The 22457-nt window shown below is 39.3% G+C and overlaps 1 protein-coding gene across 9 annotated transcripts in view; it reads right to left on the bottom strand.

The window, feature by feature from the left end:
• Positions 1 to 664: 664 nt before the first annotated feature.
• The window catches only part of LOC122553840 (SH3 domain and tetratricopeptide repeat-containing protein 1), an 81667-nt gene continuing 59874 nt past the window's right edge, over positions 665 to 22457 (bottom strand). For 6 of the 9 annotated variants that reach the window (XM_043698254.1, XM_043698261.1, XM_043698245.1 and 3 more), the window contains 6 exons: positions 21918 to 22098; positions 18951 to 19101; positions 17169 to 17291; positions 11106 to 11256; positions 2925 to 3121; positions 665 to 1954 (listed from right to left, as the gene is read on the bottom strand). In XM_043698254.1, the coding sequence (XP_043554189.1) occupies positions 1697 to 1954; positions 2925 to 3121; positions 11106 to 11256; positions 17169 to 17291; positions 18951 to 19101; positions 21918 to 22098 (1061 nt within the window). In that variant the 3' untranslated portion in view covers positions 665 to 1696. Of the gene's footprint in view, positions 1955 to 2924; positions 3122 to 4904; positions 9409 to 11105; positions 11257 to 16356; positions 16533 to 17168; positions 17292 to 18950; positions 19102 to 21917; positions 22099 to 22457 lie in introns of those variants that run through there. The other 3 variants (XM_043698266.1, XM_043698298.1, XR_006312862.1) reach the window with 3 other exon arrangements.

The following is a 22457-nucleotide window of genomic DNA, read 5'->3' on the forward strand; positions in this document are numbered from 1 at the left end:
GCCTAGTGATGGCTAAGATCAGGGCAAAAAAAACAACTGATGAAGGAAATCTGAAGCACTAAGTTCTTTGCAGATGCAAATAAAGAGAAGAATCCAGGATACCTCCAAAAAAATGCCACTTCCAGTGTGGAATACACGTGCTCACCAGCATTCTATTGGACACTTTGGTGGTTGGCATTGAAAGGCATAAGCTAAAGCAGGACTTTGCACCCCAAACTGTATATTCCAGTGTAACATCAATAGCTATATCTACGTTTATCAGGTGATATTTAGTTCCAAACTCTTAGTTGACTTTTCATATAAGAAAGTTGCACAGAATAGGATTAGGCCTTAGGTCTGTTCCATCATGCAACTTGATTTTTTATCATAACTCTTTTTATCCACCTTTGATCCAAATCCTTTGACAGAAATGCCTTAAAATATTTCAATTTTTGTCATGAAAATTTTATTTTCTGTTGAGGGAAAATGGTGCATGCTGCATGAAATTTACAGATTTTCTTTATCCTTGGAGAGTCAAGGTGATTTCTTGATTTCATTTTTAAATGGACCAGCTCTAACTCAAATTGTTCACTCTTGATCAGAATTTCCCCATCAGGAGGAAATAGTTCATCCACACTGCAAATCTCATTCATGTTAATTACCTTGAGAAGATCAGCCATCAGCCTTCTAAACTTTGTGGAATTTATTAGTGGCAATACATTAATCATTAAAAGGTCAAACTGTACAATATTAACTATAGCAAAGAAACAAGACCACTGGGTTACTTCTGTATAAGACTATTGGTATTTCCTGCGCCAAGAAACAAGTGCAGAAAAATTGGTTAAGAAAAGGCACTGTTCTGGATCCAATTTCTATTTTAAAAATTGGAAAAATAAATAATTGACAACTTGAACAATACGGAACATATGGGTCAACAGACCGATTCTGATAAATGAAGAATGTTTGTTTACATTATTTGCTTACATTTCAGAATAGCTAGAGCAGAAAGCAACCATTTTCTCCCTTCATTTAGATTTCTCAATAATGCTATTCAGCTTAACAAGGAACAATACAATATTCCTGAAGTATTTAGAACTAAATTGTGCAATGTATGTAAACAGCACTCTCTCCAGAATTAGTGACACTGACAAATAAAAAGTGTTTTCAGTATTATTCACATTTGGACACCCATTAATGAATGTGAGCTGGGATATTTCCCCGTGCAGCAAATTTAAGTTTTACCAGACAAGTGGCCCCGGTCATGAAGAAAAATAGAAAAAAGTAAATGAGGAAGCAACAAGAAATGAGTTTGTTGAATGCAAATGACAACAATGTCACTGCTTAATACTGACATTTTAGGTGTTCTTAAATATCTCAGCTGCTGGTGCATCAGAATGAAGAACTTGTTCTTTTATACATTTTTTTTGTGTTCTACTCTTAAAATAACTGTCCCTGCAAACATTTGTAAACAAACAAATCTAATCTTTAATTAACTTACTTTCCTAAAGTAAAATATTTTTCTGCCCTGGCACTGTGACTAGTGGCAATCTAAATTCAATTCTGCTGGAAAACAAAGCCAGATGAGAAAAAAGTGGTGTAACCAAAAAAGGAATTTAAATTCACTAGCTTAAGTTTAGCACCCAAATAGAATGATCTGATCCTTGTTGATGGCTCTTCGAGCAAATTGTTTCAAAGTAGCATTGTAATCACTTCCTGTTTAAAAGAGAAATTTTGAAGGTGCCTGTGCTACAGTTTTATAATACTGGGCTGGAGAAAGGTTTAACCTTCGAATATTAAGCTCATTGGCAAATTTCCTTGCTTTCTGATAGAAATACAGTGACATTTCCCGATCCACAAGAAAATTGTGGTAGATAGTGGCAAGTCTAGTGCAGATTTTCAGTTGAGACTTCTTACTGCCCAAATCCACGGCTGCAGCAAGAGCTAAGTGGTAATAGCCTGCAGCATCATATGGATCCTAAAATGTTAAAAAAAAATCATCAACTAAATGCATCACATTGTTGAATACAGACGAGACAGTTATATAGAAAGCATCTGTAATTGATCTCTTTGGAATATACGGTTTTATCACCAGAGTTTGTGCTAAAGCTGTGGGAAAGACACAACAGCCAAGTTTTTATGCAAAAAATGAATTTTCTCGAAAAGACCTCCAACAATAAAGGGGGGGGGACAGGACTATTTTTCTCTTGCATTCAGTGATATCGGTTGCAGTCACTATCCTCAAAAAGTGTGGAAAACTGCAGAATCTGCTTGGTCAAATGCAGTAGAGGGAAATCACTTCCTGACCTAACTAGAATACTCTCATAGTTAGCAATAATCACAGACATTATTAGGAGGAGGACTAGATCATAAACCATTCCACCTACAAGTCCTTATCACAGCATCATAGTAATGAGTGCTTATGACACTCCCCATCAACTCTTAAAACTATATAACTACAATTAACTGACCTGTTGTTGACATATATTTAATTGACTATAACTTCCTCTACTGCAGCTTACACCAATGACAACCGAAGGAGTTTTCGGATCTCTCAGAAATCCTAGAGAAACTGCCTTTTAAGCCCTTCCAGCACTTTCTCTGTAATTCCTATTTCTTGTCAAAGTTATGGTGGGAGGTCAGGGGATCCTTATAGAAATTTCTACTCCTTATTAGTTGCACCTTAAAGTAACTGATGCACATATTCACAAAAGATGAGCCACTGTCCCCTATCCACTATTTCCCATTCCCCCTATTTCCACTTTCAGGAGCAGGAAGCGAGGAGACAGTTCCTAAGTCTACCTCAGACACAATGGGAATTAAACTCATGCTATTGGCATTATTCTGAACCACACGATAATCTATTAAGCAGCCCATCTACTGTGGCCGATAATCTGTTTCAATCGTATCACTACAATCTTTATTCCCTGGACTATTTCTTTTCTTACCTTGAGATCATAGAATGTCATATCTCCCAGTTGAACGTAAACTCTAACGAAGTAAATTGCCTCCTCATCAAATTCCAGTGGACAGGGGTAAAGGGAAAGTGCCTTTAGATAGAAGTGCTCAGCCAGCTCACACTGACCAAGGGACTGATGTACTAGTGCCAGTCGATGATAAGCAACACGTTCATTAAGGGTGTCTCCTATTAAACAAAAGAAATGTATATAGTAAGTGTTTCAGAGAACAGTAATACAGGCAGTATTACAATACTTGGTTAGAGTGGTGCTGGAAAAGCACAGCAGTTCAGGCAGCAGAGGAGCAGTAAAATCGACGTTTCGGGAATTCCTGATGAAGGGCTTTTGCCAGAAACGTCAATTTTACTGCTTCTTGGATGCTGCCTGAACTGCTGCGCTTTTCCAGCACCCCTAATCCAGAATCTGATTTCCAGCATCTGCAGTCATTGGTTTTACCTAGTATTACAATACTTAAAAGTGACAGAAGACTCTGCTCTTTTTAATGTTATATTGAGATTGTAGATATTCAGAGGGTTAAATACTGCTGCATATTACTGCTTGCACACTACAATAGGGCCAGAAATTTCTGGTTCTTTCAGGACACTGCTGCCACAACACCAGGTGAATTTTACTAATGCTGAACACAGATTTCCAATGGGTCTCCAAAGCATCCTAAGTCATTTCATATCCAAAAGATCCAAAATTTTACATGATGTTTTGTAAATGCTTTCTAAAGAAAGCTGGAGTAAAGTTGCTCTTCCCAAACCCTACCCTGCACTAACTATAATACAGGTGAACCCTTGATGAAGAACACATTAATACTTTACATTATCTAATGCTTATAAAACATGAAATGTTGATGCATGAACCATTGAAGCCAGACAGAAACAAAAACCACAGGTATTTATCAGTCAGTTAGTTTAACATCGGTCATTGGAAAATATTTGAGTCTATTGCAAAGGAAGTAATAGCAGAGTATTTAGAAGTACAAAATTATAATCATGCAGAGTCAGCATGGTTATGTGAAGGGGAATTCATGCCTGAAAAAAAATTCTGAGCACTCTCTGAAGTAGCAAGCATGATAGATAAAGGGAACCAATAGATGTAATATATTTAGATCTTCAGAAGGCGTTCAATAATGCATCTCATCTAAAAGGCCCTGACAATGTAAGTGTTATTTTCCCTGTGGGAGAATCTAGAACCATAGGCATAATCTCAGAATAAGGGGTCACCCATTTAAGAGAAAGAACAAAATAGAATTTTTCTTCTCAAACGGTAATTAATCTATGGAATTTGAAGGGCTATTGAGGCTGGGTCTTTAAGTATTTTTGAGGCTGAGATAGGTTTTAAATGAGAAAAGGAATCAAGGTTTATTAGACAAGACAGGAAAGTAGAGCTCAATTTTATCAGATTAGCCATGCTCTCACTCAGTAAAAAATGGCTGATCCTGCTCCTATATCTCTTGGTCTTAAGAGGCATAATTTAGTATTTAAAACTAATTACCAAGTCTTAAATTTGTATGGAGGAATAACTTTCGTTTATTACAGTATAATAAATAGAATCTCTGGAAAATCACATGAAAACCTTAAACATCTTTGTAATATCTGTTTGCCTGGATATCCAAGAGTCTTGGCAACACAAAGGACAACGCACCAGGCTCAAATTTGGTTATAAAATAACAAAATGCTTAATTCTCAGAATAGAGTTAGAAAAGGATGCTTTAGTGGGTTAGATGCTCTTTGCAGATCTACATCAGAAAGTGTGGCTCTGGAAAAGCACAGCAGGTCAGGCCACATCTGAGGAGCAAGAGAGTCGACATTTCTGGCCTAAGCCCTTCACATTCCTGATGAAGGGCTTATGCCCGCAATGTCGACTCTCCTGCACCTCGGATGCAGCCTGACGTGCTGTGCTTTTCCAGCACCATGTCTTTTGACTCTGATCTCCAGCATCTGATGAAGGGTTTATGCTCAAAATGTCGATTCTTCTGCTTCTTGGAAGCTGCCACTCCAGCATCTGCAGTCTTCACTTTCTCTTATGTAGATCTACAACAAGCCCAGACAGACAGGGTAAAATCCTTCTGTTTCAGCTGCAAAGGTCCAATGTGAAAAGTGTTTCAATGCAATTTCTAAATCATGACACTGTCCACCATCACCCGTAAATTTTCCATTAATAGATTACTGTACTCCAAGGGGCAATGGGCAAAAGGAAGCGGAAAATTCTTTCCTCATGCAATCAATGATATGACATTAACATGCTTGACTTTACTGTCTGATGTCGAAAAATAAATGCTTGGCCCTGAACATTAAAATCTATCTTTTTGGTAATCGTGTAATCCATCTTAAAAAAATATGCAGGGAAAAAACTTCTTCCCACGTTCACCTAGATGGGTTCGAGTAAAGCCTGCCTTGTGGGAAATGTGGAACATTTTTCGTACCAGTCCTCCTCGCTCACCTGTTTTCTGGTGCATTGATGACCATATTGGTTCTGATGCCTGAACTGAACAACTTAGTCAGCTTTGCTTCCAACTCCACTCTTCTCTTGGTTTCATCTGGTCCATCTCTGACTCTTCCCTTTCCTCTTCAACTTCTCTCTATTTCTGGGGTTCAGGCATCAACTAATATCTAGTACAAGTCTACTGGCCTCCACTGTGACCTTGAGTACATTTTATCACAGCCCAATTCCTAAAAAGGAGTCCATTCCATTCTCCCAGCTTCACAGTTGCTGCTGTAGCTGTGTTGATGCAATTTTTCACATCAGTGCTTCTGACAGTCTTCGTTTTCCTTCACCTGAGGATCTCCCACATGGGTCTAAGACTGTATCTGTCCCATTTACTATTCCACGATAGTGTTTCTCTTGTCTTCACTGTCCACTGCACCAGTCTTCAACAGTTTATGCTCCACCATTTCCAACATGCTACCACCACCAAATACATCTTTCCCCTCCAGTGAATCATTCCTTCAGTGAAAACTTGGTCCATTCCTCAATCAACCCATCCCCTTCCTACAATGTATTTCCAAGTTAGAGCAGGAGGCAATAAAGCTGGCCTTTCACTTTTGTCACTGTTCAATGTTTTAAACACTTTTTTGCAGATGAAACAATGATTTAAATGTAATTATTTGAATTTGTTGGACAGTATTCAATGCTCAAATGCAGACAGAAGTAGATTGAGTGACCCCTTTGCAAAAACAACCCCATTTAGTCTGCAGGCATGGCTTGGCTATGTCCTGTCAATATAATTCTCAACCTTGCTCTCACATTGAACAATCTGTCCTAAACCTCCTGCAGTGCTCCAATGAAACTCCATGCAAGATTGAGGAATAGTACCTCATCTTTCCATTCAGCATTATGCAGCCTTCCAAACTCAGTGAATTCAACAACTTCAAACTGTGATCTTTCTCTCCATTTTGATTCCTTTTTTTGTTGTGTTTGGTTTTGCTCTCAGTTTTCTTTTGCTTCACATTGCAGTGTCACTGTTCACCACTCCACCATTCAAACATCTTTTGATCCTTTACTTGTCCTATTGCCATTATCTCTATTACAGCACCTCAAGCTTTTTGCCATTTAATCTTGCCTGTCTTCCACCGCAGACCTTTGCTTTTATTCTTTCTCCACATTCCTCCCTTTTAGTGGATAAAACTGAAAACATTTCTAAGTTCTCCCAGTTTTGATGAGAAGACATCAACCTACAATGTTACATCTGCTTCTCTCTTCAGAATGTTGGTTAATCTTCTGGGTATAACCAACATTCTCTACTACTGTCACAAAACACTGTTGCCTTAAATCTTTTATTGAATGCTCAATGTTAATAACTTAAAAAGTGACAACTGCAGGAAGTTTAAGATCACAAGTTAGATTTCACAGATGTCAAAATAATGTTTCAAATTCAACAAATAAGATGTCAAAATAAGGGACTTGCTCTACAACAATTTAGCCCATCTTCAAATATATACAGCAAGAAAAAGCAATTTGGGTGGTAAACCTAAAATATTTCTCATTAAAGATTTACATACCCTTACCTCAAAGAAGCAGATACAAAAACACTTTGAGGAACCCTGCTATGTTAGGTGATCACTTCATTGCAAAAAGAAAAAGGCTCACAACCAGGCCAAGAGGGTCAGATATAGGTTGACAAATGCAAGGCTCTTCATGTCACGTGGGGGAAAGCTCTTGGATCCAGCTGGAGGTGGTGGTGGGAATGAAAAGGACCTCTACGCATAACCAACCCTTTAAAAGCTTCATTGTGCTGTACTAAGCCTCATTGTGCTAAGCTCCTTAGCTGTCCCATTACCACCAACTAAATATTTATGAACTTTTATCCCTTACACAACCCTCTCTGCCCTTGTGCAGGCACTAGTAGCTCCACCATGAGGGGAGGCCGGTCCAGGAGACCCTCAGCTCCACCACCACCTCTGCCTGTAAAAGGAGGAAACCATTGAAGAATACACCAGTAAGACTTTCACAACCATTACCCACTTTGGTGGGTTCCTGATTTAGATTGGACACAGGAGCACAATTTGGTGGGCACATCACTGCCACATCTGGTTTAGGAAGAAACACGCATTTCTCACACTCAGAGGACTTCCAGAGACCAGGTACCTGCTCAGTCCTAGACAAAAGCTGACCCTACGGTCTCAGCCATTAATAACTTTAAAATACCCAGACCTGCACAGAATCAGCAGGCAGGTTTGTCAGAGGCAGTCGTAAAATGAATCAAAGGATGGAGGAGTCTCCAAACATTTGGAGTGCTGTGCTGGCTCCAGCATGTGTACACATGTGTCTAGCTGTCTCCATGGAGAGGCCAATGAGCATCACTAGAGTCAGGTCAAGCACATTCAGTGTCTGCTGGATGTGTGCATGGGCTTGCACTTCACATAGGTGCTCGGCATCAATGTCAAGAAACTGACAGGTTAGGTTCAGAAATGGTAATGACATTGAAAGTCAAGGGTTGATGGTTAGATTCTCTTTAAGATGATCATTATTTGTAAATTGCGTGGCATGAAGATATTACTTGTCACTTATTAAACCACCTGACATTATCCAGATCTTGCAGGATACAGAGACCAACTGCTTCAGTATGAGGTGTCACATTTAATGGTGAACATTGTTAACTGTTGTTTGCACACATTCACTCCTGACTTCTTCATGGGAGGGAATGTCATTGATGAAGGTCAGTTCTAGGATACCATCACAAGGAACTCCTGTAGAGATATCTGGAGCTGAGATAATTTACATCCAACCACTTCCACTGGCTTTTTTGTTTGATACGATTTTAACCAATAGAGAAATTCCCCCCAGATTCCCATTAACTTCAGGTTTTTGATGTAACACTCTGCAGCCTGACGCCAAAGGCATTCAGTAATGCCTCACCTCCAGACCAGCCTTTATGTGCACATTTGGACCAAGGCTGTATTGTTTTGATGTTTGTAATTAAAATGTAACTTCTTTCAAAAATAATTCCAATAAAACCTGCAAGTCTTTGTTATGATCCAACAGTCAACTTTCTGTAGCATGATGCATAATCCATAATCCAATATCTAATGGAGGGGAGATCTTGTCTCCAGGCCTGAGCTCACCTTTGTGCAGACGCATTGCTGATGATGAGCCTTACAGTAGTAGCCCCTTCTGAGAAGGCCAAGATTCTTCCTACTAGTTTGCAGTAGCCCTGAAAGCTCATGCCTTTATAAAGTGGGATGTCCTAGTTGGATAAGCAGCAGGACTCTTATCTTTCAGTTGTATTGGGGAGCTGGATGGTTTTAGTCAGTTTTAAGTTTTAAATTCCAGTTTTACCCTATGTAGACTTTAGTTTCCCTAAAGCTTGGCACTTGCCAATTTAAGTTGCTAGTACTCTAGCATTACATTAATGGGCAGCAAAAGAACATGCATTTGATATCAGATAAATAGAAGATCTAATTTTGTAGATCTTGTTAGTTTATATTTTGTGACTTTCAAGCATGATATTATAACAGTAGCTAGAGTTCAAAAATAGTTCATTGACTGCAAAGTACTTAGGAACATATTCACAGTATAAATACATTGTTCTTTTCATGCAAATCCTAATGCAAAGTTCCTTCTACTCTATCTTACTTTTAACTTTTGCATAGGCCACCCCCGAGTGCACAACTAAGATACCTCCATTTCCAGCACCAGATATTTATACAGCTTCTTGTTACCTTTTGGTTTGTCGCCAAGTTCAATATAAACCCAGTTGAGGCAGCCACAAATATTTCATGGGTGCGTCTTATAGCGAGCAGAAAGTTCAATTTTAACTCACCAGTGGGAGTGCAGCAAAGCAGTGGGCCCCATCTGAGAACAACAGCAAGTTGGAACCATTCATTTTAATGCCCATGCCTCACTTAAGTGCCATTTGCTGACTTCCTAATCAAATCAGTTAGGGGAACGGGAGGGATGTGATGCTCAGTCAATAAAATCAGTTGGCAGGAAGCCACAGGCAGAAACCAGGGATACAGTCACCATCCTAAATATAAATTGAATCATTTATCGTAAAATAGCGAAAAGTGTGTACCGACACTATACATAGACACCATTTACATTAACTTCGAATAAAATTTCAAATGAGATAACTTTATATGAGGCCAACTTTTCCTTCACTGCTGCTACAGTCCCACACTGGGCTGGGAAGACGCCATGCCATCATGTCAGGGGGCCATTCCACGTGGTAGTGTGTCTTCTTCTCCTGGCTTCATTGGCTGACCAACAGACTCTGTAGCCACACTTCCTCTAAAGATGCTGTCATCACTCCAGAGCCCATTGAAGCCACTTTCTCAGAGAAGAGCTCTCTTTATCAGGTAAGTTTTAGGAAAAAGGGGAAGAAAGGAAAAAGGGGAAGAAAGAAAAAGGGGAAAAAAAAAGTGGACAAAGGGGCCAAGCCTGGGCACAGTAGCCCAGATGCTGCCTATTCTGCTATCATCTTGCTATTTGTACAGAGTCTGCTTGGCAAGGATCTACAGTTTATTTAGTGGAATTTGAAGAGCTTTGCTGCCTTTTCTTCTAGAAAAACTGGCCACGTGCTCCTCTGTTCAGGATCCAAACTAAAATAGGAGATCAGCCAACAGTTGTACAAGAGCACTCTTTTTTTTGTTCATTCACGGGATGTGGACATCACTGGCTAGGCCAGCATTTATTGCCCATCCCTATTTGCTCAAAGTGCAGTTAAGAGTCAACCAAATTGCTGTTGGTCTGGAGTTACAGGTCGGCCACACCATGTAAGTTACCTTTCTTAAAGGGTATTCATGAACCAGATGGCTTTTTCCAACAATCAACATGGTAATCACCAGCCTCTTTATTCCAAAATGTCTGTTGAATGCAAATTCCACCACATGCCGTTCCAGGGTTTGAAGCCAGGTCTCCGGAACAATAACTGTGTCTCTGGAATAACAGTCCAGTGATAATGCCACTTGGCGATTGCCTCCCCTGTTTACTAACTGGATGCAGGTCTCCTTGTCACCTGCAACTTCTAAGTAGTAATAGATCATTTTGGAGTTAGAACTGAGTCACACCAGTGTCATTGTCCCATCCCCCTTTTATCAACTGGGGACGTTAACATCAATTATGAAGCTAAAAATTTGTGCTGATTTCAGACCCAAATCCCAGAAATGAAAGTGTAGCAGCCTAATCCACTCCAAACAAGACCACATTGTAACCTTTGATTCTTGTAACTATTATAACCTGAACCAAACTTTCAATTGATTCTGGAGGTTGTTTCACTGCTAACAAGCATGCCCTCGGAGGGCACAAACCTACGCCCCGGCAGTTTTCAAAGAGACTGGGTCAGGGTTGAAACAAGTAAACACTCCCATGTGACAGGTAGCCAAATAAAGGTTTCCGGTCTCTAAGTGTTGGAAGGCCTCCTATTGTCCATCCAGTCTCAGAAGCCTGCCATCCTTAACCTGGATTGAGAGACAACCCTCAGGGATTCCCAATGAAAGTCATGGCAGGCAGCTCACACTGACACTATGTGGAGTTCAGACTGGATACTGAGTCTGACATCAGAACCCAAATATAGTGCGTTCTGCCCCAAGAATTAAAATCTGGCTCCCGATGTTTTATAAGGAGAGCCCCCAAAGTAATTCAAAAGCCAAGATTAATGTGGATGTTTCTTCCATTCCGTTGAACTAGTTAAAGAGCAAAATAGAAACAGAAAGCTTCACTTACCCAGCATCACACTGAGTGTCAGAGCAGTTTGAGCATATTCTAGTGCTTCTGCAAAAGTCTTCACATGCAGTAGTAGTTCTGTCAGCTTGTTACAGAGTCGGAGTTCCACTTCTGCATTTTCAACTTTGATAGCAAGAGGAAGTGCTCGATCCTGTGAAAATACACATTTAATCGGAAAATTCGCTAACTGAATTACAGCTTCATTTGATATTATGGCTTTACAGTGTAACAGATAGCATTCAATAAAATACTCTATATTTTATCCATGTGGGTAACAGATCAGTACAACCTTTGCTCTTTGAATTCCCTTATGACCTCCAGCTCTTTAGTCCAGTGATCTAGACATTTTTGAAAAGTCTAATATCTAATTCTATGTAAAATACTGGTTCAGTCTCAATCGGAGTATTGTAAGTACTTCTCAGCCTCATACTTTAGGAACTACTACAATCTCTGTGGAGAACAATAACCTCCTATATCAGCTTTAGTTCATTCAAATTCCACAGAAACAGTCATCACCAAAAGAGTGGTGATTGCAGAATCCTCTCAGTTTTGTTCTCGACAAGTCTTCAATCTTGTCAGTGGTAGAGGCAAGTACAATTACAACATTTAGAAGACATTTGGACAAGTACATGGATAGGATATTTTTAGAGGGATATAGGTAAAATGCAGGCAAATTCAGTTCAGGAAACCTAGTTAGCATGGACGAGTTGGGCTGTTTCCATGCTGTATGACTCTACAACGGGAAGGCTGATCAAGGTAATAATGTAGGTTTAGGAATAGTTAAAGGCACTGGATACTACAAAAGCTATGATCTCTGACAAGACTTCAGTAACAGTACTGAAGACTTGTGTTCCAGAACTTGCTGTACTCCTAGCCAAGCTGTTCCAATGCAGTTACATTGTCCCAACTTGTACAAAATTGTCTTGGCGTGCCCTGTATATATAAAAGCAGGATATATGAAACCTGGCCAATTACTACTTCATTAGTTTATTCTCAATCATCAGCAAAGTGATGGAAAGGGTCAGGCAGCATCGAGGGAACATGAGAATCGACGTTTCGGGCATGAGCCCTTCTTCAGGAATTAGCCCTTCCTGAAGAAGGGCTAATGCCTGAAACGTCGATTCTCCTGTTCCCTAGATGCTGCCTGACCTGCTGCGCTTCTCCAGCAACACATTTCCATCTCTGACTCCAGCATCTGCAGACCTCATTTTCTCTTCTGATGGAAAGGGTCATCAAGAGTGCTATCAAGTGACACTTGTTCAGTAACTTACTTCCCAATAGATTGCCTTCTGCCAGAGCCAGAGCCAGAGCCAGTCTTAACTTCATTAAGGCCTTGGTCAAACATGGACAAAAGAGCTAAATTCCAGAAGTGACAGGAGAGGGACTGCCCTCGAGATCAAGACCTCATTTGACCAAATGTGGCAAAAAAAACTTGAGCAAAACTGGGGTCAACAAGAATTAGGGGAAAACTCTCAACTTCATACTCAACACAAAGGAAGTTAGCTTGTTAAGGGTCTGTCATCTTAGCAGTGGGACATCACTGCAACACTTCCTCAGGGTCATGCCTTAGATGCCAACCGTCACAGACTTGCTTCATTAATAACTTTCTTTCCATCATGAGATCAGAAGTGGGAATGTTCACTGATGATTGCACCATGTGTAACACCATTCCCAAAACCTTTGAATCCTCAAATACTGAAGCAGTCTGTACCTCTATGAAGCAAGCCCTGGACAACATCCAGGTTTACATTGATAAATGGCAAGTAAGATTTATGCCACCGAAGTGCCAGGCGATGGCTGCCTCTACCATGTGTGAATTAAAACATTTCCCTTGACATTCAGTGACATTAACGTTGCTGAATCCCCCATTATAAACATTGAGAGCTTACTGCTGACCAGAAGTTGATGTGCAGTATAAATACTGTGGCTGCATGGATGGGGAAAATGGTGTACAGTAACATCTGTGGACTAGCAAGCTGAGCCCGGGCTAACATTTTGGGAACACAGGTTCAAATCAATGTATTTAAAACTCAATACATTAATTTGGAATTGAAAACTCATCTCAGCAATGCTAAGCATGAAAATCAAATCAACTGTCATGTAAATACATCTAATTCTTTAATATCCTTTATGGATGAAAATCTGCCATCCTTCACCAGTCTGGCTTCAGATCCACAAGAAGGTGCCCTCAGAAATGTTAGACAACTGGGAAAAAAAACAGATCAGAGGCTGGGAATACTGTGGTAAGTAACTCACCAAAGTCTGTCCACAAGCCACAAGTCAGGGGTATAAATGAATTTCTCAAAATTCGCTTGGATGCGAACAGCTTGCAGAACACTCAAGAAATTCAATACCATCCAGGACAAAGCAGTCTGCTTTATTTGCAACCCATCCTTCACCACTGCTGCAAAGTAGGAGCAGTGTGTACCATCTGCAGTGTGCATTGCAACAACTCTCCAGCACTCCCAGAACTGCACCTCCCAAGACCATGAGCACTATCACTTGGAAAGACAAGAGGCATGAGAACACTATGACCTGTATTTTCCCTCTATGCTGCACATCATTCCAACTTGGAATCACCTCTCTGATCTTTCCCTGTTGCTCAGTCATAATTATGGAACTCCCTTCTTAACAGGTGTACCTATTCCATACAGAATGCAATAGTTCAAGGCGGCTGCTCACCATCATCAACTCCAGGGCAATTAGGGGTGAGTGCAGAGAAGTGTGAAGTAAAACGACAGTGTACTATAAATGGTAAAATCTTGAAAAGCGCAGATGAGCAGAAGGATTATGGTGTTCATGTGCACATGCCGTTAAAAGGTGGAACAGTATATGGGTGACCTGAGTTTTCAAATAGAAGCTAGAACTTGATACATCACTTCTTCAACTTCACTTACATTTTCTGGGCACCAAATTTCAGAAGGGATATAAAGCTTTAGGAAGGATATATAAAATATTTACCAGGGTATAAACAGGGATGATGGACATAACTCATCAGGAGTGGTTGGAGAAATCAGGACTTTTTTGGGAACAGTGAAGTTTAAAGAGATGTTTCAATAAAGGAGTGCAAGATATTGAAATATTTTGCTAGAAAACCTTTTCTGTCTGGCAAGTGGATAAATAACAGTGGGTGGCACGGTGGCTCAGCAGTTAGCACTGCTGCCTCACAGCACCAGGGACCCGGATTTGACTCCCATCTCAGTCAACTGTGTGTGTGGAGTTTGATCATTCTCCCAGTGTCTGCGTGGGTTTCCTCCCACAGTCCAGAGATGTGCAGGTCAGGGGAATTGGCCATGCTAAATTGTCCATAGTGTTAGGTGCATTAGTCAGGGATTCTGCCTGGGAACCCTCCAACCACAAGGGATGAACTCAGATTTCTCCAGTTTCCTCATTTCCCCCTCCCTACCTTTTATCTTAGCCTGCTGGACACACTTTCCTCATTCCTGAAGAAGGGCTTATGCCCGAAACGTCGATTCTCCTGTTTCTTGGATGCTGCCTGAACTGCTGCGCTTTTCCGGCAACACATTTTCAGCATTAGTCAGGGGTAAATATAGGGTAGGGAATGGGTCTGGGTGGGTAACTCTTTGGAGAGTCAGTGTGGACTTGTTGGGCCGAAGGGTCTGTTTCATATTGTTGGGAATCTAATCTAAAAAAAAAGAGACCACAGCTCGAAACATGTTGAGAATATCTTGAGGGAGAATTTAGAGGTCTTTTCCCCCAACCTAGTTGCTGGAGTCAAGAATGCTATACTTGGAAATGAGGTGGAAGCTGATCCATAAACTATTTTAAACCAGGGTTGACAGATGCTTGAGGATAAGGAATTTCTGGGGCTATAAACTAAAAGCATGAGTATAGAATGATTGTTCTTTTAAAGCATGAGCACAAGAATAAATCTTTGTTTGATTTTATATACCACTTAATTCAGAAGGGTTGACAACAGTTGTTTTGGCACATATATACTGTATAGTTACATGTACATTTGTGTAAATGTACATGTACATTTGTAGAAGCAGGTACAAATACTGCAGGAGGCACAATAAAAGTAGAAAATAATGTAAATTCAATACCATGTCAGGAAAAATGCAATTTATATCACCACATGACACAACAGTTTATAAAAAAGTGCTAGAAAATTACTTTTGAACAAACAAGCATTTTTTTTGCAGTACGAACAGTTATTTAGCATTTGTGGCTTTTTCAGAAGTCTTCAGATGACCTGATGCAGAACCCAAGTACATAAGCAAACATGCTTTTACAGAGATCAGGCAAATCAAAGAGTAATTGTTTGGTGATGCCATGATTTAAACCCTGCAGATTGTAGTTTGGAATAAAAAGACATAAGGAGGTGACGAGTTCAAAGTTTTGAGCTGCTGGAAGATTAGTATGAAGAACAGGAATAGATCAGTCAGACTCTTGAGTCTGTCTGCCACTCAAGTAGATCAAGGCTGTTTCAGTATGGGAAGACATGTTGAGGTTGTACAGAACATTGCCGAGGCCTCTTCTGGAATACTGTGTCCAGTTCTGGTTGCCCAGTTATAGGAAGGATATTATTAAGCTGGTAAGGGTTCAAAAGAGATTTACCAGGATGTTGCTGGGTTTGAGTTATAAGGAAATCCTGGATAGGCTGGGACTTTTTTCACTGAAGTGTAGGAGGTTGAAAGTAACCTGACAGAAGTTTATAAAATAATGACAGGTATAGACGGAGTTAATAGTAGTTGTCTTTTCCCTAGGATAGGGGATTTCAAGACTAGGGTCATATTTTTAAGGGGAGAAGAGATTTTAAAAATGACACGAAGGGTAAATGTTTTATAGAGGGTGGTCCGTGTGTGGAACTTCCTGAGGATAAGGGTGCAATTACAACATTTAAAGACATTTGGATAGGTACATGAATAGGAAAGGTTTGGACAGATATGGGCCAGGAGCAAGCAGATGGGAATATGTTTGACATGGATTGGTTTGGCCAAAACATCTGTTTCCATGCTGTGTGACTCAATGATGGGCATTGCACCTCTATTTACATAACTTAGCTCCGCATCCATGAAATGGAGCTATCAATCTTTATGCAAAATACGTTTCATATTTGATGAGGAGAGCTTGTTATAAAAGTTCTCCAAACATATGACAAAGCAAACATTCCTGATATTTACCGTCTGTAGCAACATTATAGCACCTTCATAAATAAAATATATGAAGGCAGGATATCTCACCTCAATCCCTTCTAAAATATCCAAATCAAGTAAAACACACATACCGTTTTGTTACCACAGTGTGTTGGTGTGGGAATCCTATCTCTACGAGCAGTGCGTTTGAGGTAATAGTTTGGGTGAGTGATTTTTACTTGTAGTAACACAGCAAGAAATCTGTCCTCCCTCCTAATCAGTGCAGTGCCACACTATTTCAATGTGGGGTTGGAGATCATGGACAGACCTGAGGGGGAAAAAACCAAAAGCAAAACACTGCAGATGCTAGAAAATCTCAGAAAATGCTAGAAATAATCAACAGGTTTGGCCGCATCAATGGATGGAAATAATTGGTCTTGCTTCTCTCTCCACAGATGCCAACTGAGTTGAATATTTCCAGCGTTTTCCGTTTGTAATTGCACGGCACGTTTTTCCCCTTTTCCTTAAGGAAACAGATAGAAGTAACTGATTACTTTTCAAAAAAAGTACTAAGATTGGCAACTTTTCTCTCAGCTAATTCTAGGGCTTTTAGTAGACCATATGGGAATTGAAGCCAGTTTAATTTTTTGGTCAGGCCTAGAGGTCAACATCATGGAATTCCTCAAGCAAGCTTGAAACCTTCTTAGATATGTCCCATAATCATCATAACATGATGGAATAAACACTTGCCTATGGACTTCCTCCAACTCAAATTTGGAATCAGATGGAAATCAATTTCAGAGAATATTCCATTCAAATTCTGGCTCACCAAATGAGGAGCACAATCCCATACTTTGGGAATCACAGGCCCTCACTAAAATTGATCAGACCACGTATAACTTGATTTCCAGAAGAGCAAAGTATAAGGTGAATCGAGTCTTACAGTGCAATAGGAGGTACTTACCCTAAAGAAGGATACAGCTTTCTCTCTGTCCCCAGACCCATTAAAAAACACATCTCCAGCTGCTTCAAAAATTTCCAGTGCGAAGTCCAATTTTTCTGTGCACACTGCTGTATCTTGAGCAACCTTAATTTTTGTATTACAAAATGCTTGCATAAGTCGGTATTATCATGGTGCAAATCTTCTTAAAATCCAACTATATTCACAAGTTGACTCCTGAAAAGCTTGACATTTGCTCAGTACTGTACTGTGAAAAAGTCAAATGAGCCAAGTATATGATCAAAGGTTATACTCTGCAGGGATACTCTGATTTAAATACGTGTGTTTTACAGCAAGGATCATTGAATCATTGCTCCACAAAGTTACTTCCGGAGTTGAGTGGAGTTAAGTTGAAAGGCCCTCTTATTTTTTACCATAACATATGGGATGCTGCATTTATTCATTAACCCATTAAAGAAGCTTATCCTATCTTTTTGGTACGTTCTAAACAAAATAAGGAACTCCAATGTTCATTCAGTTCATTGTGCCTGTGCTGGCTGCCTCAAAGTTGGATAGTTGTATCCCCTGCCCTTACCACACAGCTGTGCTAATTTCTCTCCTTAATGTATGGCATCTATCTACTTCCCTTTTAAAAGTTATTAAATGTGCTTTTGATACCTTGAGACAAGGGTACTGCAGCCATAAATTAACTGGTTTCAAAAAGAAAAATCACCCTTTCTTGCCTCTAGACAGGTTATCATTTACTTTACTGATGTATGTCCATTTACTGACCATTCTCCTTACTTATTCTACCAAATAGTTCATTTATTACACCTTGAGCTTCTTTGGAGCAGCAGCCTTTGCCAAACTTGCTAATTGTGCGATGTTAGCGGTGCTGACAGAATGATAAAACATTAGAGAAAATTCCTCAGACCTTCTTTGAAAGAATGCCATGAGGTATTTTACATCCTCTTGAGAGAGGATGTAAATTTAAATTTAAATTTAAATACAGTATGGCAAACAAATGTCAGTCATCATCAACGGGTACATTTGCTATACCAATATCACTACCAGAATGCACTTGCCAACTGATCAACATGGTCTTTTCAGCATAAAAATATTATTCTCCTTTATAGTTTGTCTTTCAGTGCACGCAAAAGCCACTTATGACAAAGGGAGTAATGATGGTACTAAAAGATGTACCATCATTTAGTGCTCTGATCAAGGAGTTATCTGCTGCTGAGCCGAGCTCCATTCTCTAATAATCAAAATTGATAAATTGAGATCCTGTTTAAATGATAATTAATTTTAGCATTTCTCCAAACAGGTTGAGCATTCACTTTGATCTTGCAACACAAAGTACACATAACAAGGCATCAAAAATAGAAAGGACAACATGCAAGTCACACTGCTGGTTGGCGTCTAAAACATAATTTATCTCTGAATGGCAGAAACACAAATGCAGCAAATCCATATTAATTCTAAAGGGAATACAGCTAGAAAAATTATCATGGAGCTGTTTTCAGTGAGGGACAACTGCAAACCAGAATAAAACTTTAAAGTATGGACTCGTGCAAGATCTTTGTCTCAACGTGCCAGAGCCGAAAGTAATGAATTATAAATACTTTACTTCGGGAAGCAAGGAGTTTGTACATAAACTGTAAATTCTTGTGGTGGATTGTTGTGAAGGAGGAGTGTCCAGCACTTGATCACTGCTACTGACATTAGGATCTAGTTATGCATAAAACCTTAAAGAGGAAAAAAAAAGATACCATTTAGATTAACATATCTTGATATCATTTTTACCTGTAAGTACATATCTACCAATTCATTTTCTCCCAGCAAGTAATATATCTTCCCAGCCTGCAACCAAGCATATGCTTCCATCTCCTTCTTCTCCAGATCTATAAAGATGCCGAGGCTCCGTTTGGTATACTCCAGTGCTGACCTGAATGCCCTGAATATAAAAAGGCAAACTGTGTTACCAGATTGGATTGTACATTAAATTAGTACATTGGCTGTTCAACACTACACACTGACCTACAGAAAATTGACAGTCCCTGATTGTATTAAAAGGAGTTTATGTATGACCATTACAATCTAAAGATGCTTCCTAATAGGGCTTGTCTGTAGATGTGAACTTTTCATAAAATCAAAGTAAAATAATTTATGAAATCTCACATAAATTAAAAGAACATTCATGGTCAAATTCATATGGATTCTGGTCATTTACCTTCAAAAAGCCAACGTGCTTTTAACACGCTGTATCTTTACAGAACAATAGAACTCTTGCCAGAGGATTTGATGTCAACATTCAAGAGAGGGACGGTAAAACTAGCAACATCTCCTTGAGGAACAAAAATACTCCTTACATTGTGTATGTGTATATTTGTGGTGGATGGGTGTAAGCATTCACACATTTGTATATATTTATATTAGTGCAACAGTATCATACATACAAGGTATAATTACACATACATATTTTATCCATAAAGTTTTTTATATACATAAAGTAAATGAACACCATAGATCAATGTTTAGAAGTTGAGTTTTGAAGCTTAACATATTCTTCCAAAGGTTTGGCAGAGTTTTATATACAAAGTATGTAAATTTCAAGCTGTACACAAAAAAAGATACTCGGAACCAAAAACAGAAATGCTCAACTTACTTGAAGCTGAAACATCAACTCTGTTTCGCCTTCCACCTGGCCAGCCTTTTCTGTTTTGACTTCAGATTTCCAGAACCCTTAGTATTTTGTTCCTCAATGAAGAATGTAAATACCTGGACTTGTCCCCATTGAGAAGGTGCTGACAAACTGTACGCCACTTATACGAGTGCATAGCAAAACTAAATTCTATTCTTGAGGAGGTGAAATAGTTTCAATATTTTATTTCATTAATCCAGTTCCTCTGATGCCACACTGTAAAGTAATCTAATCTAATCTTCCACCCATCTAACTACACCTAGCAAATGATGTACTAAACGTGCATAACACACTTTCCTCTCCACTAAAATCTACCAATAGAAAAATGAGGACTTGTCAATCTGTGTTTGACTGTAGTAATTGACGCATGTAACTCCACAAAAAACTCAATTCCTGCTTTGCAGTTGTTAAGAAATAAGCTCTTCACTTATTATGACTCAAAGGCTCTTTTCGGACATACACTGAAACCCAAATTCAATTGCTTTTGAGATGCTTTTAGTCCCCTCCAGTGAACCTGGCTTGAGTCTCAACAGATAATAAAGGTCATTGTAAACTTACTATAGGTTATGATAATCCTTAAAGCCAATGTGACAAAACGTACATATGCCACCCGTGGAATTTTGCCGACTGTATAGTTTAACAGATCACTTTAAACTTAACATTTTTCTTAAATACCAGGATGTAATATACATTTTAATGTAAATTCTTAATGGTTTCAATAAATTACTTCTTTTAAATCTGTTAGACATATTTTTGCATGTAACTCTGAAGTTCAGTGTTGTTTTCCCATTAAAATGACTGAATTCATGCAATCATACAACATTTCAACTTTTATTTTAAAGTAACGATCTTGTTGCAACTAGTATAATCAATTAGTATATGTGTGGTGTGGACAATAATTGCTGGCCCCGCCAGTGATGTCCTCATTCCATGACTGAATTAAAAACAAAGTTAGGCAGACAGAAAAAAATCATTAGAAAATTAAAAAGGGTTGGGGCAGTCGATTTATAGACCAAGTATAGGCTTGAACATACCACTAACATCTTATACACAAGAAAATATGAACTATAAGCAGGCAATTCAGCCCTCAAGCCCACTCTGCCATTTAATACAATCATGGCTCATCTTATCTTGGCTTCAACTCCACTTTCCTGCCTGTTCCATATAGCCCTTCACAATCCATTACTAATTAAATATCTATCTCATCCTTAAATTTACTCAATGTCTGTGGAGTGCACGGTGCCCTCCGCCAATTCATGGCCCTTTGAGAGAAGTAACTTTTCACATCTGTCTTTTAAATTTGCTACTCCTTATCCTAAAATTATGACCTTGTGTTTTTAGATCTACTCCATGTGATTAATGTCCTATCTACGTGCACTCTATCATTCTCTTTAGTGTCTTATATACGTCAATTGGATCTCCTCTCCCAGAACTGGACTTGAAACATTAACTGCTTTCTTCCTACAGACGCTGCCAGACCTGCTGAGTTTCTGCAGCAATTTCTGTTTCTCTGTCAATTAATGTCTGCTGTAACCAAACTGACATCTCAGGTCAGTGTACTTACCACCTCAAATTTTGGGCCATTTTAGATTTGAAGGAGACACTTGCCTGACCCAAACAACTTTACAGTCATGGACTCAAAGACAGGATAATAGGTGTATTGCAGGGTTAGAGGTGGAGATTTTCCGCAACAGACTCAGGGACCTGGTGCAGGGGTTGAACAAGGTTAAGGTGGCTGGTGAACTGCCTGAGAACAGTCTCTTTCTGAAAAAAATGTCTTGTGTTTGTTGGAGCCCAAGTAGGGGGGAAAAAAATCACCACCTAAAAAAGTGTGAACACAACAAATTTGCACCAAATTAGTCTTCTCAGCTTTTAAAAAACACAAATTGGGATATCCATTAATTATTATTACGCTCTTATACATGGTAAATTTGCAAAAGCTGTGCAGGATGCAACAGAATAGTACATTATATACAAAGGAAGATGATTCCATCGTCACTATATACCAACAGTGGAAGCAATCGCAATAACCAACTATCATTGAGCATCATTTAGTTAAACTCCTTTACCTTTCAGTTCTCAGGTTGAGGTAAAGTTGACTGGTGTTCTGCAAAACGTGTCCCTCCAGTTCTTTGTCTGCCAGCTTATGAGTGAGGTGGAGCAGAAACTCATTGTAGATGATGCACTGGGCCTCATTAGGTACGATAGAGTTGTAGAACTGACATAGCAATTGAGTGGCTCGTACTTGATCTAAATTCAAAAACAAAAACTGAAGCAAAAAGAGCAGAATGTGCTGGAGAATAAAAAAGGATAATAACTGCCTTACTGTTTCCAAATCAGTGCATCTCCTAAAGACTTCAACCAAATTTGCACCATATAAATGCAGCTTGACAATAAGATCGAAGGCATTAGTCAACTTAGTTGCAAGAATTAACACCCTGAGACAAATTTTCTTCATTTCACTTGGCAGCAAGTCCAAATGTTCTAAACAGTATCACAACAGAGTCGACTGAATAACACTGATTTATTGCCATTAGAATGACATGTTCTGTTTCCTATATCCTGTTCCTCCAAGTTTATGCTTGGACATGAATTTCATCAGCTAATCC

The sequence above is a fragment of the Chiloscyllium plagiosum genome, chromosome 1 (assembly GCF_004010195.1).
Source record: "Chiloscyllium plagiosum isolate BGI_BamShark_2017 chromosome 1, ASM401019v2, whole genome shotgun sequence".
Lineage (NCBI taxonomy): Eukaryota > Metazoa > Chordata > Chondrichthyes > Orectolobiformes > Hemiscylliidae > Chiloscyllium > Chiloscyllium plagiosum.